Source organism: Molothrus aeneus, chromosome 13 (assembly GCF_037042795.1).
Source record: "Molothrus aeneus isolate 106 chromosome 13, BPBGC_Maene_1.0, whole genome shotgun sequence".
NCBI lineage: Eukaryota > Metazoa > Chordata > Aves > Passeriformes > Icteridae > Molothrus > Molothrus aeneus.
This window is the reverse complement of record NC_089658.1, coordinates 12962778-12981119: the sequence shown is the minus strand read 5'-3', so window position 1 is coordinate 12981119 and position 18342 is coordinate 12962778. Positions and strand designations below refer to the sequence as shown.

Sequence of the window (18342 nt, the reverse complement as noted above, 5' to 3'; positions counted from 1 at the left end):
GAATTGATGATTTACTTTTTCTTCCAGGAGCATCTCAGTGACAAGATTCAGGCAGCCAATTTGGATCCCTTTGTGAGATTCAATTAAACCATAAAGTGATGTCAGTGTCCTTTAACAGCTGAGTGTACACACAAGCAGGCAAGGAGAAGGGGGAGAAGGGGACAGACCCTGCAGTGCTAATAAACTGTAGCAGCAGGGGTGGCTTAAGGCAGCCCAGCTGCAGCTGCTAAAGACATCTGTGCAGGTTTTGCTGGCTTTCCCTCTGCTGTGGGAATACCTGGCTCGAGATGGTGCACAAAGAAGGTCACTGAGTAGGTGTTTATAACCCTAAAGCACCCCCGGGAGTTTTGAAGAAGTAGCAGTTCAAATCAGGTTGTTTTTGCACTCAGACTTCAGCAAATAATCACGGTGCTGCTTTCATGCCTAGCATCCCCACCTGGCCCCTCTTCCCCTCCAACCTCAGCCCATGACCTCTCAGACCAAAAGGAGATAAAGGGCCCTCGGATTGGTTTTCTGCTTTCCCAATGTTCTCCTCTCCCTGAAGAGGCATTAATGGGTACTCATGGCAGTAGGAGCTGCTCAGAGGTTTTACTAATGAACAGCATAAGAGCATCCAAGCCCCCACAGGAAGGTGAAGCGGAACTGCAGAGTCCTCTTGGGGAGATGTAGAGGGGAGCCAAGCCTCGATGTTATTTGTTTTTCTGAAACCACTCACACCTCTTCTGCTGAGTTCTCCAAGCTTCCCCTGCACTAGTGCCACTTGGCAGGGTCCTTAATTTCCCCAGAGTCCATAACCCTCCTCCTGTGCCCACATCTACAGAGAGTGGAGGCTGTGCACCTGGACCCAACCATCTCAGCAGCTCTGGAGCCCCAACAGCCATTATTTGGGAAAGCTGCTTCCAGCAGCAACCTCACCGCTTGTTTTTCTAAAAAACAGTAAGCAGAAGGGAGAAAGGATTGGGCACAAGGGGCTCCTCTGCACAGCAGCAGGCCCGGCTTGGGGGCCCAGGCAGAATGACATATTTGACCCACCAGTCTCCCATCCTCTGCCCCCTCTGCAGGTCCCAAGGTGAGGGGAAATAGGACTCATCTCTTCATGCACCAGCCTGCAGGCACAGACCTTGCTCTCCTAATTGCCAGCCATGCTCTCACACAGCCCCTTGGCAAGATCTGGGTGCTGCCTTTCATTTCACTCCTGCCAAATCCACAGAAATAGCAATTTCCTGACCTGCCAGGGTCAAACTGACCAAGAAATCCAAATTACTGTAGACTGGTCAGCCCTGTGGACTTCTTAGTAAGGCAAATGGCTGGAAAGCAGCTTTCTCCAGCACTGGGAGATGCCCTGGGACAATCTGTCCCTGGACATGGTTGTAAAACCAGCGCTGTTTACCAAAATCCATCCAAAGAAGGGGAGATCCCCTTCCAAGTGATTCTGCAGCCAAGAGACACAGTCACCAAAGGGCCACTGTAAAACTGGAACAAACCCTGCTTGGCCACAAGCAGCTGCACAGCAGAGCTGCTCTCCCCAGCTCTTATCAGAGCCAGCAGATCAGCACCAACATCACCTTCAAACCTGAGCGCTCTCTGGGGAAGCAGCTGAGGGGGGATTTAAGGGGTAGGAGGCAGGATGAGGAGGGATTAACTCAGATTTTGCTGCCCAAAGCCAGACAGGCTGCACTGCACAATCATGCTGTCGAGATGACATTTGTCTGTCCTATGTTACAGGAGACCCTGTTTAGCTGCCAGTTGCTCCTTTCTCCTTACAAAGAGGGATTTTACAAGCATTAAGTACTAACCACTCAGGGGTGAACCAGTGACCTACCTAGGCTGCTGCAGGTATCAGCACAGATAATCAGGACCTTACCCTGACTTCACGACCAGCCCCAAAAAAATAGGGCAGCAGCAGCAATGAAAATTATCCATCACAGTCAGAGACAACAGAGCACGTGCTGGCTCTGCACTGGGGGCAGTGCCAGTGCTCTGGGATGAAGTCCCACACACAGGGACAGTGCCAGCACTGCAGTAACCCACAGGATGCGTGTTCAGCCCCGCAGCTCGGGCCAAGGCTGCCTGCTGGTCACCACAGAGGTGCCGGTGCCCCTCACCTGGCCGAGCTCGCCGTTTGAAGCGCTCTCCCCAGGCGCTGGCGGGCACAGCAAGGCCGTTTCCATGCGGATGGGCTGCTTCTCCCCGTTGCTGTGGCGACGGCACTGGGCGCCAGCAGGTCGGAGGCGGGAGGGCGAGGATCGAGGATCGTATCTCCGCGGAGCTCACCAAGGGCACTGGGTACATCTAATCCGGCACTGCTCCATTTTAGGCCTCCCAGGAGCTCCCGAGGAGCTATCAAATGACCAGCTCAGCGGCAGCGAGCAGGCACTCACAGGGATGCAGCGCACCGCGATTAAAAACACCCTAAAATCACATCCAACAGCAGCCAGATGGCCCTGGCAGGGCTCCCCTGCCACCTGCCTGGTTTTCAGCCCTCCAAGCCCCTTGAGCAAGCGGTTCCACACATCCCAGCTCCAGCAGCCCCAGGGCTGATGCCAGCACTGCCAGTGCACCCTTACCTGCCCCATGCAGGGTGACCAGTCAGGCACTGGGACAGCGACAGTGTGCTCAGCCACCCAACTCTCTCTACTCTTCTGCCTCCATGCCTGATGCTGTTGCAACACACCTGAATAGAGGAAGGATACTGGCAGAGGGAAGGATGAACTTGTGCAAGAGTAGCTTTCAGAGGGACAATTCACTGCCAAAAACAGGGGCTTACGGAGTCCTCTGGGTAAAGCCAGGGCTGCTCTGGACTACATTTGGCATTTTGCAAATCTGCTGGGTAGAAGGGAAGAAGACAGCCACAGAAAGTAGAAATAACATGTTCCTGGCTTTAAAAAGATGGAACTCAAACTAGTTTTGTCATGTACAGAAAATAAACTCCTCCAAAGGAAGAGTTGTCCAATTCATACCTGGACAAAGCAGAATGGAGCAAATGCTGGGGAATTGGTAGTGTTATCTAAGGGCCTTGGGCATCCATGAGCCATCCCAGCACATTCCTCCATAACTGTCCTCAACTCATTAGTCAAGTGAGGACCCAGATGTTACCCAGATGCTGCAGCACAGCCTTGAGTAGCAGGAACCAAGGGCAATGTGTCACTTTCCAGTTCTCCTCACATACAAGACCACAGCAGCTGGCCATGAATTAGCAGTTTCCACGTTGCTATTTTAAAACTGTAGTATTTTTATGGATTATTTTACCAGAAAAGCTTTTATAACCATGTAATAATTCAAGGAAGCACAAGATTGAGGCACATCAAGGATACAGACTCTGAAACTTGCATAGCAAGGATGAAATAAACCCACAAAATCCTTCAATTGTCCATAGGACATCCATTTGCTCTGCAGCATGTACCTATCTGATAAAGGCTACCAGAAGGACAACAGCTGTGAGAGGGCCACATATCTCATTGCTATGCCTTCACCATCTCTCTGCCCACAGTCCCAAGAGATCCTTGCAGGAAAAGCTGGCAGAAAAGCAGCAAGACAGATCATAAAGAAGAAAAACAAAGGGATTTCTTAAAGCATCAGAAATCTGATTCTTCTAGCTGGGTCAAAATGACCAAGGGAAGAGCTTAATAGATGCAGCACCTGAGCAAAAGGAAGGTCCTTTCAGGTAAGGCAGCTAAATTAGGGCCAGCCATGAGCACTGGAAGGTTAATTGATAGGAGTCTTTAGTAGGGACACATCTTAAACCTATCCATACATTTGATTCTAATGGGATTTCTGTGCCTTGCTGTCTAATGCTTTTTATACAAGAAATAATGCAGCTGTCTTGCGTTCACTACTTTTATTTTCTTAAAGCAAAGGCACCAGAAGAAGTAACAAAAGATGGGATTTTGCTGCCAGTCAAACACAGTTTCCAGCTCAAGCATCTCCTCCTCACTTAGTGCCCATCTGAAAAGCCACGGGCTCAAGAGCTTTCTGGTGTGCTCAAGGTCTGCACAGGAAAGCATCAGAGAAATGGAGGAAAGGTTCAAAGGAAAATCGCTTTCATGCTCAAGATGCAGATGGTTAGAGGAACTAACACAAACAGGGATGCTGCAAAGTTCTCAGCCAGACCGTTCTGCAAAGAGGCAGGGAGCAGCAGATCGAAAATCTGAGTGCCTCAGCACAATCCAAAAGCAGTGGACAGGCTGTCCTGCCAAGCAAGGTGTGTTCAGCTTTGTGCTGGTTTGGCTGGGGCAGCTACAGAGGATGGACCCCTGCTTTCCTGGAGATGGCTAAACACCTGCCAGACCATGTGAAGTGGGAATTAATTCCTTGTTTTGCTTTGCTTGCATGTGGCTTTTGCTTTACCCATTAATCAGTGTTTATCTCAACCCACAAGTCTTCTCACTTTTCTCACCAGTGAGGGAGTGAGCAAGTGGCTCTGTGGGGCTGAGCTGCCAGCTGGGGTTAAACCACAACAAGCTTTCATCCCTTGATCATGCAGAAAATGTCCAAAAGATTAGATAAATGCTGAAAATGGAATAAAGGAGGAGTCTCTGAGTACAAGCTGGGCTAGTAATAATATGCAAAGGGAAAAATGTAACCAAGAATTCCTCTCCCAGCATTAGTTCATGTAGACAAGAATTTGAGAAATCTGCAGGAACGACAGAAATGCCTCAGGTGGGAACATTCTTAAGGACATTTGTACTCCAAGTGCCAGAAGAGGTAGCAAGCTCCCATGGGATATGTCTGCACAGTCCAAGGCCCTGCCATCTCTTCTTAGCGAAGGAATTCCCATCTATATCATTCAGATTTTTGGAAGACAAAGACAATAAATCAGACTTTTAAAGCAAATTCTGTTTATTCCGTTTTTGTCTTGTGTTGCTAACAAATCTTTGCCCTAACCTAGGAAAAATATCAGATAGAAAATATCTCCCCTTTTCTCCCACCCTCCCCACCACACACACTTTTTGTTTCTTAAATAAAAGCATCAAAATTTCAAGCATGAGAGACTTTTCTTTCCATACATTTCTGTAACAAAATTAACTCTGTTGTTGATATAAAATGCAGCAGCCAAGACCACAGGATCTGCTATTGCTACTGGGCAATTAGTACCCAGTATGATCAGTTTGTCTGCAAACATAATAAGAAAATACTTAGCACTTATCCAGCACTTTTTATCCATGAATCTCAAAGTGTTTTATAAAAGCTGAAAATATGTTTTTGGCCTCATTTACGGAGAAGAAAACACCAGCTGGAGAAGGAAGAGATTTGCCCCCAGCCTCAGAATTTAATAGCAGAGCTAAGAACAGATCTCTTTCTCAGCCCCAAGTCCAACAATCCATGCCACACTCTCTGCTTCACATAGGGAAGCCTGAATTTGGCAAAAGCCCCTACTACAGAAATGCTGAAGTTTATATTTTTGCCACTGAAAAAAGAGTCTCAATGGAGATCTGACAGCTCATTTAGTAAGCACTGACTTCCTGAGGCTGTGACACCGAGGAGTAAACAGAGTCTCAGATGGAGCAGCTGGAAGCTTGGGGGGGGAAAAAAAGTCTCATACTGAAGTGCGAACAGCTGTGAGAGTGGTGCAGAGGGAGGTAAATCCATGATCTACAGTGTGCAAACGATTCTCCACTTGGAGCTTTAATTGAATGTTTGAGGAACAGATCACAGGATAAAACCCTAAAACCTTGACAAATAGTGTTATTAGACGAGAGGAACTGCAGCTAAAGCACTGACACCTCCTCTGTTAGCAGTCTCCTGACCCGCCGGCACTCCTGACAGACCTGAGACACCAACAGTGCAAACACCAGGAAAAGAGCAGTGAAATGCAATGTCTTGCCTAGAAATAGTCTTTAGCAAGGCCAGGAGAGAAGTACAGTGAGGCAGAGAGCGAAGGCTGATTCAAGGACCTCAGGACACCCTTAACTTTGAGGTCCACCACTCATACCATGAGCAGGCATCCCCACCCACACAGCTCTTCTCCAGTGCATCACCAGCAAAAATTAATGCATGACTCCAACAATCCTCTTCACAGGCATGTGGCCACAACACGTCACCCACAGCTCATTTTGGTCCAATTTAGACACCCACAGGGTCCTTTAACGGAGAGGGTCTCCTGTGTATTAGCACCAATTTTCTATTGCCCCCACTGTACCTCCTAAAGGAATGGGACAAGAACAGGCTGCAGCTTCTGATACGGAGCACATCGTGATGCTGGGATGGTTGTGCTGCCTGGCAGCAGTCATAAACCAGCCCTTGTGTAACAACCCCCAAATGCTGGCCTACAACCAAGAACTCCATTTTTAAGAGAGAAGGGTAGGCCAGCATCCTCACCAGCCCACAGTGGCAAGTAATTACACACAGGAGCTTAATTTATCAGCAGCACAAACACTGCCGTGGTCCAGCCAACACTGCCATACTGGCCAGCTGTGCTCTGAAGCCTGGAAACAGCATCTGGGTTCTCACAGAGAACAGTGTATCAAACAGACAGAGGTAAGCAACCTAAGTCAACAAGTTCATCTCCAGACTGCCCACCCACAGCAGTGAACACGAATTCAGGTCTCCACCCTTCCTCCTGGGCAAATCCTACTCATTTTCTACGCTGGTACTCCAACACACAGGAGGGTGCCAGCAGCTGGGTGTCCCTCTTCTCAGCAGCAGAACCTGCAGATGGTCATGAGGATTAACCCCCATGCTACAGGAGAGTCCTTCTGACATGACCAAGGAGCTGCTGTTGCTCCCCACACCCTTCCCAGACACCCATCTTCCTCCTGCATGCACCTCCTCGTGCATTACAGACACAACCAGCTGCCCTGGCCTGCTGCTGTAACACCACCACTCACTTAGGAGCTTTTACTAAGGCACAAAGATTAAGTGACTTGCATAAGGGTCAGGAATACACCTCATGTCTCTCAACTGTAGTGATTTCTCACACCTTTTTTTTCCTGACCTTTTGCATATTAAAATGACATGAGTAGATTGTGTGGATGAGAGCAGGATCTCATTTCCCTAGCAATTCTGAAGATACAAACAGGGGTAGCTGGATCCAAGCCCTCCCCATGGTTCCCATCCCTTCCCTCTGTGCCAGGTCATTTGTCCAACACGGTAGGAGAGCACCAGTGCAGAAGGGAGTGCTCCACAAGCATGATGCAAAGCTCCACCTCTGCCATCCTAAGACCCACAGCAGGATAGAAAACAGAGGAAAGGAACCTCAGCTACACTTTGTTCATCAACAGGAGCAGGGAAGGACAGCAGGGGGATCTCTGCAGCACAAACAGGGTCAGAAGAAGCCCCCCCACTCCCATAACTGGGGTGCATCAGCTGATCCACGGCTGAGAGCCCCGCGAGATGCCGCTGGTAGGAGCTGCCAGGTGAGGCTTCTTTCCATGAGTGACGGTTTGGCTTCCCAGAAGGTGCGAGTGCCTGGCTTTGGTGCACCAGTGGCAGAGGCCCAGCACCAAAGAGAGCACCCCGAGTCCCTCTAGGTGCAGCTGTGCCTCATGTGGAAGTTCACCACGTACTCGGCGTTGGTGCGCTGCACCGAGATGGCGAAGGGCTCGAAGGGGTGGAAGGTGAAGGCCACCAGGCGCCGCACCGTGTGATTGATGGGGCGCCCCAGGAGCCCCGCCTGGATCTCAAACTTCAGCAGGCCAGAGTCACGGGCGTAAAATCTGAAAGGAAGAGAAAGTCAATTATGGCTGTTCCCCGCTATTGACTTTGCCATCTGGGCTCTTTGCATGCAGAGACAAGTGCCTCGTTCAAGCGCTGGTGCTCCCTGAGGAGCAGAAGGTCCTTAGCTGGGTGCCTGGCTCTTGGCTTCGCAGGGAAGTCCCTCTCAGGGCAGTTGTTTTCCACTGTCTAGAAAAACATCACTTTTATTATTAGCGATGAGAGAACTCTGCCTGTCACTTTGATGGACAAAGCTGACTTCACAAGAGGGAGTCAGTTTGGGTCAGGCCCCACCTGTGCTGGTTCTCCATCCTCTCTTAATGCAAGCTGCTCCCTTGATCCCCAAGGCAGATATACTGTACAGAACTGAGCTCCCTTCCCTTAACAATGGCCTTCACTGAGAGTGTCAGGCCACCCCTTCCTCTTCATGGTACTGCCAGTGAAGGCTTTACACTGCTGTCCTTGTGCCTGCTCAGTCAAGGAAGTCACTGCAATCCTCCTCAAGGGTGCCATGTTGTAGCGTACAGCTCAAGCAAGGCTTTGCAATTCCTTTTAGATTGCCACCAATAAAGCATTAATGAGATAGGCTGTGCAGGAGGTACCTGATGAATTGGATTCAATAACCACAGCAAGGACAGAGGTCAAGGAAAACCTTATGACCTTCTGCTGTCACCCACACACCTGCCTCTTGGGTGATATGCATCTCCAAACAGGTGAGCTCTGGAACACAGCTCCAGCACAGAGGGAACACGTTCAGGGGGATGAGACAAACAGCTCTGAAGAGACAGGTGAGTCCAGGGAAGCTCTTTGCTTCTTGAACCTCCCCTGCACATTCTGTGTAACTGACATAAGCCCAGGTAACACCAGTGTCCTCTGCTGCTGTCAGAACACAAGACTCTCTGGGAGGATCCCACCCTCCCTAGACTTTGGAGAAGGCTTCTGGGATGTAGTGGTGGAGGTTTCTGGACATGGTATCTTCACCAAGTAGTTGGGCTCTAACTCAAGTCCTCCCCCTGAAGTTGCCTCTGTTTGTTAGACCATTTTCATTAGACCTCTTCCAGCTTCAGGCACAGAATTGCCATTATGCCTCCCAGCTGTTTTCTTCTCCACCAACACTTAGTGCATGCGGGTATTTTGCATTTTCCTCCAATTTTAACTCCAAGAATGCTTTTAATGTCTGAGCACATCTCCCCCCCGCCAGCAATACAATGCACTCAGCTCTCAGCCTGGAAGAACGGATGATGACATATACCAGCAATGCTGTTTCAGGAGCAGACATACTCCACATTTTAACAACACAGCCTATTGAGAACCTCATGTTCTTCCTGGAGGGCCACTCTCCTCTCCCTTCCTCTGAATCAAAGTGCCAGCCAGCCCTGCCTGAAAATTGCACACAAGAACCCAGCAAGAGAGTCACAATCTTGGTATTTGGTTTTTCAAAAAGCCCTTTCCCTCCTACACAAGGCTGGGTATGCAGAGGGTCATTCTTTAAATAAAGCACAGTCCCCCATCTGTTCCTCTCTCCCCCAATTCACAACAATTTACTACTGAAGATGAAGCTCCCTGTAATCTTAAAAGATGTGCTCAGTTTGGTATTTTTAAATGTATTTTTAAAAGTGCTCTGCAATCAGAGGCCATTTCCATGGGCTCTCATTCTGGGGATAAATTAGGCACTGCAATATAAATTGTATGTCAACAGAAACAGCAAGACCAGCCTTTTCAAACCGTAGGAAAATGGAAGATTTATCTGCAGACCAATTCTTTGGTTAAATGGCTCCTTATTAGCCATCTAGATGGATTTTAGAGACCCCCTGCTATAGGCAGAGCTGTGTTAGACCCTCTTCCCTCAAGTGCCATCATTTCACCCATTGAATATCTCTTCAGGCCTCCTGAAAAGAGACTGGAAGGCGGTGGTGATGGGGAACCTAAAGTCCTTCCCACCTGACAGCAAACAACCACTGGTCTCTTAAGTAGGCAGAATTGAACCTTCTGGGATGCAGACAAGCACTAAGGGTTAAAAGAACGCAGTGCACAGAAATATTGAATTGATGTGGAAAAGGTCTGGAAGCCTTCCTAGCTCACACATCGTGCGAGGGAACTGCACACAGATTATAACAACCTTAGCTACTGAAGGGTTTTCCATTCCAGACAATTACAGGACTTACATTACAAATCCTGTGGTCCCTCATTTCCAAGCCCTCTAACCCCAACAGGCAGCTGGCATTATTTTATTAATCCCTTTGTTTTGCATGTGAGAACCACAGCAGCACTATTTCAGCTACTGAATGGTTAAGGTTAGCGCCTCATCTTCTGCTTACTTTCCAAAAAACTAGGAGCCCCACTGCTCCGAGGCTCTATTCAAGTCCTAATTGACTCTGCACAGCTTTGAGCTTTAAAAGCTCTGGCTCTGAAACGCTGGTTTGCTCAGGGGAGGGAGGGAAGGTGGCACTTGGCTTTGTTTACTACAAAGACTCCACCGCAGCACATGACTGCGGTTCTGCTGCCTTTTGTCCGCGGGAGCCCGGCGCAGGTTGGCGCTGGCAGACAACTGCCACCCTGCAAGTTTCCCCAACATCAAGCATGACAAGGGGGAAAAGGGCACGCTTTCTTTGCAGATAACATGGAAGCTGGAGATCAAACTAAATCATACAGGCAGAAGAATCAATTAAATATACATAATTTGGGAATTGAGAGCGCAGGAATAATCAGAAGTTCCCCGCCACCTGAGTCAGGGCCAGGGGAGATATGAAACCACTTTTTGAGCATGCATTGATGAAAATAAAGTTGGGAAGCAGTCCAGAATGATCTCCCTAGGCTGCCTGAGCCCCCAACATGTGTGCAGTCACTAAACAAAGCACTCAGGCACTGAAGGCTCTCTTTGTTTTCAGAGCATAGGTTTGCTTCTGCAGTACTAGGAGCAGAAATACTATTCTGCCTGGGTAACTCAGGCTCTTTGAGCCTGTCAAGCTGGAGACGTCGGATTTTTAACCACTACCTCTTGCAGCCATGGCTGCAGCCAACAGAAAGAAATAAATAGTCCTGATATTTCTTTAAGAAGCATTGCAAACCTCCTTATTCTCAAGCTCAGACTTACTCCCTCTGCCAGCATTGGAGACTCAGACAGAAGAGGCACAGAATGGCCCTGGCACCTGGCTAAAATTCCTACTACAGACAGAAATTTCCTACAGATCACAGAGAGAAGGGAGTATGGCAAGGAGTACAGCTCCCATGGTGAGAACAGTAAACAAGGGAAGTCTGAAAACAGCTCAATCAATACCACAAGCTTTCTGAGTAACACCTAGCCCAGATACTATTTTATTCACAGGACAAACCAGACAATCCTTGCCAACTAAACCCACATGCTCAGAGAGGATCCTCCAGCATAGGAAAGCAGACATCAGAGCTGTATCACTCTGCAACCCAAACACTACGGCAGCACTGCAAGAAGAGGAGGAGGAACAAGACCATTCATATGGAAAAGGCTGAGACTTCACCACCCAAACCCTCCCCAGAGCAGAGCAGCTCAGCGAGGAAACATGAAGAGCCCTCCCACACATCCACATTACTGTAAAGGAGAGAGGCCAAGTTTTGTGAAATACATCCCCTGGTGAAAGGATTTCCTAAGAGAAAGGCTTCCATCTACTCCCTATTCTGCACACTTGATGCCCCATGGCAGAGGTGATTTTTACAGTGACTCTCTCCTTACATACAGCTCCCCATACCTTATGGGGTGATCACCACAGGTCTTGGGCCGCTCCATGACTGACACCCACTTGTCATCATAGCTGAAGAGGGACAGGTCGAGGTAGGGGCTGCCGCTGTAGGACTGGGCACTGATGGGGAGCTGCCCCAGCAGCCGCCGCACGGCCTCCGTGTGCCCTCCGTACTTGGCGTTCACAATCGTGTCTTTGAACCTGCAGCAAAGCAAGAGACACCTTCTGTTCACAAAGGCCACAGCTGAACAGCACATCTTAAACAAACTAAGCAGGAAAACTGACAGGGAGAGAAAACAGCTGCAGTGTAAGAACTAAAGCGGCTCGTTTCCAAAGATGTATCACAGTGATTCAAACATCAACCAGTTCTGCTAACCTTTTCATCCTCCCTTATCATTACTGTCTCATTCAGAATGTCCAGAGTGACAGAAGGAGAAGAATGTGCCTACCCACAACGTCTGGACCCAGCTGCTCTGCAGTACAGGAAATGAACAGGATCAGAAACAGGGAGAGACAGATTAGCAGCTGATCAGTCAATCCAAGTTTTACCACAAAGCCTGGAAACAGCATGAGCAAAAGCCAGGGGGCTTTCACAGTAACAGTTGAGCCCTTAACATTGACTTGACAATCCTCCTCTCTCCACCCATTGTTCTAAATGCATAAAGGGAGATACCTTAGATGAAGAAGAACCTTGATGAGGAGCATAAAGCTCTACAGAAACTACAGTGAGCTGAAAGTTCTTCCTGGAGAGATTAACACAGGCTGGATTTCTCTTTCCAAGAAAACTTTGAAACTTTACATGTGCAAAAACAGTCACATCAGCTGCAAGGACAATAAGGAGGGTAAACACTCAGCCAGAAGCCAGCTCACTCTGGACTATGCTCTATGGTACTTTGCTGTAGAAGTTACAACACTCCTGTTACAGGCCCTTGTAGCAAGGGGGGGGAAATACTCTCCTATCTACTCTAACAAAAGGCAGAAGTTGTTCTTCGTGAGTCTTCAGTGAGTCCTCTCATTCTCTCTCCCATTAAGCATTATGGATTTCCTGACAGGCTGCTCTAGAAAGTTACAGACATAGTCAATTTCGTCAGACTTATGTGACATCAGCCTAAAGTCAACAGAAGCTTGATGCCCATAAGTGGATGGCAAGTACTTTGGATGATGAGAAACAAGTCACTGGAAGGAAAAACACCTGAGTCACAACAAAATTTTCCTAGAAAAATAACACACTCTGCCTCATTAAAACCACATCTGACTGTTAAAGCATATTCTAGAAACCAAGGTTATTTTGGTATTTTGTTCAGCTTTCACAACAGATCTAAGCAGATGAGTTTCCCTTCTCCTAGTACAGTGATGATAACCACGAGCTGGTGACTGATGTTGAGGAAATGCTACAGGACACAGTTTGGTACATGCTAAATTCAGAGAATGTCACTTGGCAAAATACACACAACTGGATCATGCCAGCATCTTGACAAATCCTATCTTCAGGGACCAAAGTTACTGGGCAGTAACACTTTAATAACCTCCAAAAGAGTTACTGCTCAAGGAGAGACAGAAACATCTTTCAAAATTCCCTTCCTTTCTTCTAAGCAGCAGTTTGCAACTGCTTTGTTCCTTCCTCTAAAAAGGTAAATGCTGTGGAATATAAAATCAGATGCATCAGGCTGCAAGAATGAACCATGTATAGTCCTGACCCTTGCACCAGCTGGCAGAGGAGGCCAAAGGAACTGGTTTTCTCAGGGTTGGTTTTGATACTGGCCTTCAGTGGATGGGGCTGAGCGTGTGTCTATACGGAATAAAGCATGCTCCGAATGGCTCACCGGCGCTGGATCTGCCTCGCAAAGTTGTTGCTGGAAGCTGAGCAGGGGAACTGGACAGCCTCACTGTGCAGGGTGGCATTCCTGAAGAGGTCACAGAAGTTCTCAAACAGCTCCAGCAGCTCATCAGACGTGTTCTCAAACACGGCAATGACCTCTGTGGTCACCATGTTGTACACGACGAAGAACGAGGGCTGGGGAGAGAGGCAGAAGTTACCCAGGAGAGCACAGGTGGGGAAGCTGTCTCTTCCTTCTCCCCACATCACACCACAGACCCTATCCAAATTTCTTCACAGCACAGGTGAATCCTACATGCTCACACTAATCCATTCTCCTATTGGAATGCCTCAATGTACCCAATTATCCACCTCTCAGCTGTGATTATTTAAGAAAACTTAATGGGCTTCCAATTTTTCACCTCGAACTAGATGAAACCGTACTGTTTTCTCGTCTTCTCTCTCCTCCACCAAACACAAAACACTAACTCAAGTGCTGAATTTAATTTTCATTCCTGCTGAAAAAATTACTTCAGATCCAATGCTAGCTGACCTTAAATTATTTTTACCTCTGCATAGATATATTATTTTTTTCCCCTTCTTAATATCTGCATCACACAGAGATGAGCCTTTTTAGCTACTGTGCACTACATCACTGCCCACAAAAAGCTGTGCCCTCCAGGTACTCTGCCAACACAGAAATGAAAATCTGAAAGACTCTGATGACTTCTTAATGCTGACATCCTCCTGCAAGACGGCCCTTGTACCATGCTGTGGACTGGCAATGGCAATGAATCCTGGCACAAATGAGCAAGAAATTGGGAAAAAAAGGTGACATTGTGTCAGCACAGCTACAGCAAAGGGAGATGACATTCCCATCCCATTGGGAAAGGGCATATTTAATTCTTGGTCATAAAAAGCAGCTTTCATTAGAGACAGGAGTGCTGGCACCCCAAAGTAAGAACCTGTCCCCTTCTTCAAAGGGAACTAATTCCCATGGCATCTGGTAAAATCTTCTGTCAATAGAGACAATTCCTAAATGCTTTACCTCCTGCTCCCAAACAATGCTCAGGGATGATGGCAGGCACTCTGTCCACCCCACCCACCTGCAAATATCAAAAGGTTTGTTTGTTTTACAGCCCCAAAATAAACTATGGTAATACAATCCAGCCCCTACATGTCCAAACGAAACACACAAGATGAGGTTACTCACTAGACTACTGCCTGAGGAAAGGGAAGCCCTTCTGAAATTAAGCGTTGGAGCAGAGAGAAAATAAGAGAAGACAGCAGAAGGAAAAACTATTTAAATCACTGAAGACTGCAGGGAGTATCCTCCAACTTTAAATAAAAAAAGTTCCTTTGCCAGGTTAACATAGAGACACATCTACAGGATGTCCCTGAGCAGAGAAACCCTCACTGCTTTTGCAGCACCTGTAACACCACCAAAACATCATCACAGCATGGGAGGCAGCAGCTGAGTGCCACAAAAACCACACAGCAATGCTGTCAAGCCTATCAACACAAGCCTACAACAGCAACAACCCCTCCAAGGTACCTATGCAGAACACACTCTTAAAGATCTCAAAGAATACAGTGCAGATCCAGACAAAAACCACACGACCCACAACCATGAACAGCAACTCCTCAACCTTCTTGGCAGAGAAGCCAGAGGGGAGAAAGGATCCTGAAATTGGATGAAACCTCATGTTCCTTGTCTGACAGACTGAAGAAAAATGGGAGCTGTAGTTATTTTGTGAGCCAAGTTTTATTCAGGAAGCCCTAACGCAACGCCTACCTTCAGACAGGTCTGTGGAGACTGCTCCACATCTGGAATTACCTCTGGAAGAACTGAGAAATGAGGCACTTTTCTTCCCCCAGCACAAAACCCAGCGCCTGAGGCACACTGCAAACAAACCACAAACTGCATCTTAAAGTAACCCTGGGGGAAGAGAGTGGAGAGCTCCCTGCAGCAAACCAGGCACTAAACCCTACTAACCACAGCAGAGTGCAGAGCTGAGCCAGCCACAAACATTTATTTTACATCAGGGCCAGGAGCTCATTCCAGACACCAGCAACGAGCAGAACCCTGCAGGCCACTTGCACAGAGCCTTCATATTTCTGAGACAGACGTTCAGCTTTACACCAATGGGCAACATGGATTAGATAAAGCCTTACCTATTTCCTCCCAAAGCAACTCCCCCAAACAAACACCACAGAAGAGGAAAGTAAAACAAAACAAAACAGAGACATCTCCCAGGAAGAACTCGACAAAAGCAACACACAAAAAGCTACTGTTTGTTTCTTCTAGGACCTAAGTCCTGGCAAAGATGTGGAGAAGAGGAGTGCATGAGAGAAAATAAACCTCTGGGGAACAATCAGACCTACATGCTGCATTGGAGACTTATCACAAGTTCTTGCTAAATACTTTCAACAGAATAAAAACATTCTGATTCAAGGAATAAAAATTAGCTAAAAAAAATCTCTTAGTTTCACAGGGCTCAAAACATGACCAACCACTCTAAAAGCAGTAAAAAGAGATGATCAACATGTAGGGTTGTGAAACATCTGGAGGGACCCAGCACTGACTGAGCTACATTTGCTCTAATTCCACTTCTTTAGCAATAAATTGAAAAGAGAAGCAATTGGCCCATTAGCCTGATCTAAAAGCTGCTACTCCAATTTGGAGAGATCATAAATACTACCTCTTACTGGAGCTTGAAAGACTAAGTACGTAGGCAGAACAGAAATGGTAATTGTACCAGGGAAAATGAAGACTATTATATTTGAAAAACATGCTTGAAGATACATGAGAAAAGGGAGAGACTACCTCCACAATTTAAATGGACTATATAAAATATCAGCTAAAATTAAATTCATTTGGGGATTTGGGGAGGGAAAGGGGATTGAACAGCATCTGTGAGCATGTGGAACAATCCTTGGAGAAAGGAACTTGCTAACATCACATCTTTCTCATTTTGCAGGTGAGAAAGAAGGAAGCAATGAAATTAAGAAAACAGAAGATACAGAAGTTATTCAATATCGGAGGCATCAAAAAAGACTCAGCTACTAGGGATCCTAAACAACCTTTACAGGCTCATTAAGGAACAGCTCACAGCATTGTAATGCTTGAGCACTTGTCTCAAAGCAATGAGCAGCCTGAAGAGGGAGGCAGAAATTAAGAAAACAGAAGACAGAGAAGTTATTCAATATCAGAGGCTTCAGAAAAGACTCAGGCACTAGGGATCCTAAATAACCTTTACAGACTCATTAAGGAACAGCTCACAGCATTGTAATGCTTGAGCACTTATCCCAAAGCAATGAGCAGCCTGAAGAGGGAGGCAGTATCTGAGCCACCTGGCCTAGTGGACCCCTAGCAGGGCAGCTGGAATTAGATAATGTTTAAGGCCCCCTTCCAAGCCCAAACCATTGTGTGATTCTGTACCTGGGAAGGATCTGTCACCCGCAGCGTGACCACGTCCTCACTGGTGTATTTGATAAACAGATGGTTCTCATCCAAGAGCTGCATCTTCCACATGCGGAGCTGCCTCAGCTGGTCAAAGTACTGGAAGAACCTTCTTTTGGCTATAGCACTTCCATCCTGCTCGGCCCTTCTCCACAGGTACACCAGCAGCCTGTGCTTCAGGGAGTTGATGAAGGGCTCCTTGTAGGGGTTGGCCATTCCCGTCTGCGTGTCCCGCTGCACCTCGGGGTACACGGCAGACAGGGTCAGCAGATCATCCTCGTAGCAGAAGCGGCCGATGGTCCTCACGTCGATGAACGTCCCCTCGGGCGTCACCTGGAAGACGTGAATGGTCTGCTGCTGCACGGACAGGATGGCCAGGATGTTCTTGTACAGGTACAGCCCCTGGTTGTGCGACAGGATGACCTTGTCGCACTTGAAGGCGCGCGTGTCGCACAGCCGGCCCGTGTGCAGGTCGATGATGTGCAGGGAGTAGTCCTCAAGCGGGGAGCGCGGGTTGGGCGTCACGGACTCGCTGTTGCGGTACACCTCGAAGAAGGGCGGGTGCGGCTCCTCGGGCAGGTAGGCGGCCGAGCCCACGATCACGTAGCGGCAGTCGTCGGTGAACAGGCTGCACTCGCGGTTCAGGTGCTCCCCGTTGGAGGCCACGTTGGTGATGTGCAGCAGCACGAAGAAGCGCTCGAAGAGCCGGCCCCGGATGTTGACGGACCTCTGGTCGTTGCCGTTGGCCAGGATCTCCCCCTCGTAGCCCTGCAGGAGGTCCTCGGCCGCCTGGCAGCCCTGGTACTCATAGATCTCCAGCGAGGTCTGGTCCGAGGAGAAGGCGATGAAGTAGCGGCCGTCGGGGGAGAACTTGCGCAGGAAGCAGGGCGGCTTCTCCACGTTGACCACGGTGAAGTTGGGGAAGACGTTCTGGTGGAAGACGCGCACCTGGTGCCAGTGGGTGCCCGCCTTGCCCGAGCTGATGCGGCGGCGCTCCAGGCGGTGGATGACGTTCTGGTTCTGGATGCGCCGGGGCCTGATGGTGGGGGCCTCATGGTCCATGGTCAGAGCTCTACTTCATCTTCATCTTCATCCTGCGGGGACAGCACACGTGCCCTGGGACTGGGGTGGAATTCAGGGAATGGGGAACCTGCTCACATGGACCCACAGCGCCCAACAGAGGGGCTTAGCTAAAAGGGACAGACGGAGGGGGGAATTACACGGGAGGACACGAGGAGCAGGGGGAGGGACTGGGAGAAAGATCTCAGTGCAAGGCACCGAGGAGGGCAGTCCAGAGATGCCTCCATGGCAGTCGTGCCTGCTGAACAGAGCCACAGCGGGGAACAAGGAGGGAGCCAGGAAAGGGCACGGGCACAGCTGGACATCACGGGAATAAAGGGAGCCTCCATACACCGGGAAGGGAGCCCAAGAAGCCAGGGATAAATGCACACATGACAAGCAGCAGGCAAAGGGCACAGCATGGAAAGAACGGAGGGAGCCGGGGGCGAGGGGCACAGGAGGGATTACCCGCGATGTGTCCGAGCCCACCTGCCGAGAGAGAAGCGAGGAGCTCCAGTCCCCCGGGCTGAGGAGAGACTGAGCTCCAGGGAAGCCCGGGGGCAGCTGAGGGCCCGCCCGCCAAAGGTACTGGGGATCTCCCGCTGGCCCGAGTGGTAAAGGGACACAGGGAACTGGGG

The 18342-nt window shown here is 48.7% G+C and overlaps 1 protein-coding gene across 1 annotated transcript; it reads right to left on the bottom strand.

Annotated features, from left to right (window-relative positions):
- Positions 1-4843: 4843 nt before the first annotated feature.
- On the bottom strand, positions 4844-18342 carry DET1 (DET1 partner of COP1 E3 ubiquitin ligase). The gene is made up of 5 exons (XM_066558519.1): positions 18194-18342; positions 16625-17739; positions 13190-13380; positions 11376-11567; positions 4844-7655 (listed from the first exon to the last, which is right to left on the bottom strand). The coding sequence occupies exons 2-5, from the start codon at positions 17705-17707 to the stop codon at positions 7466-7468; spliced, it is 1656 nt and encodes a 551-aa protein (XP_066414616.1). The 5' UTR covers positions 17708-17739; positions 18194-18342; the 3' UTR covers positions 4844-7465.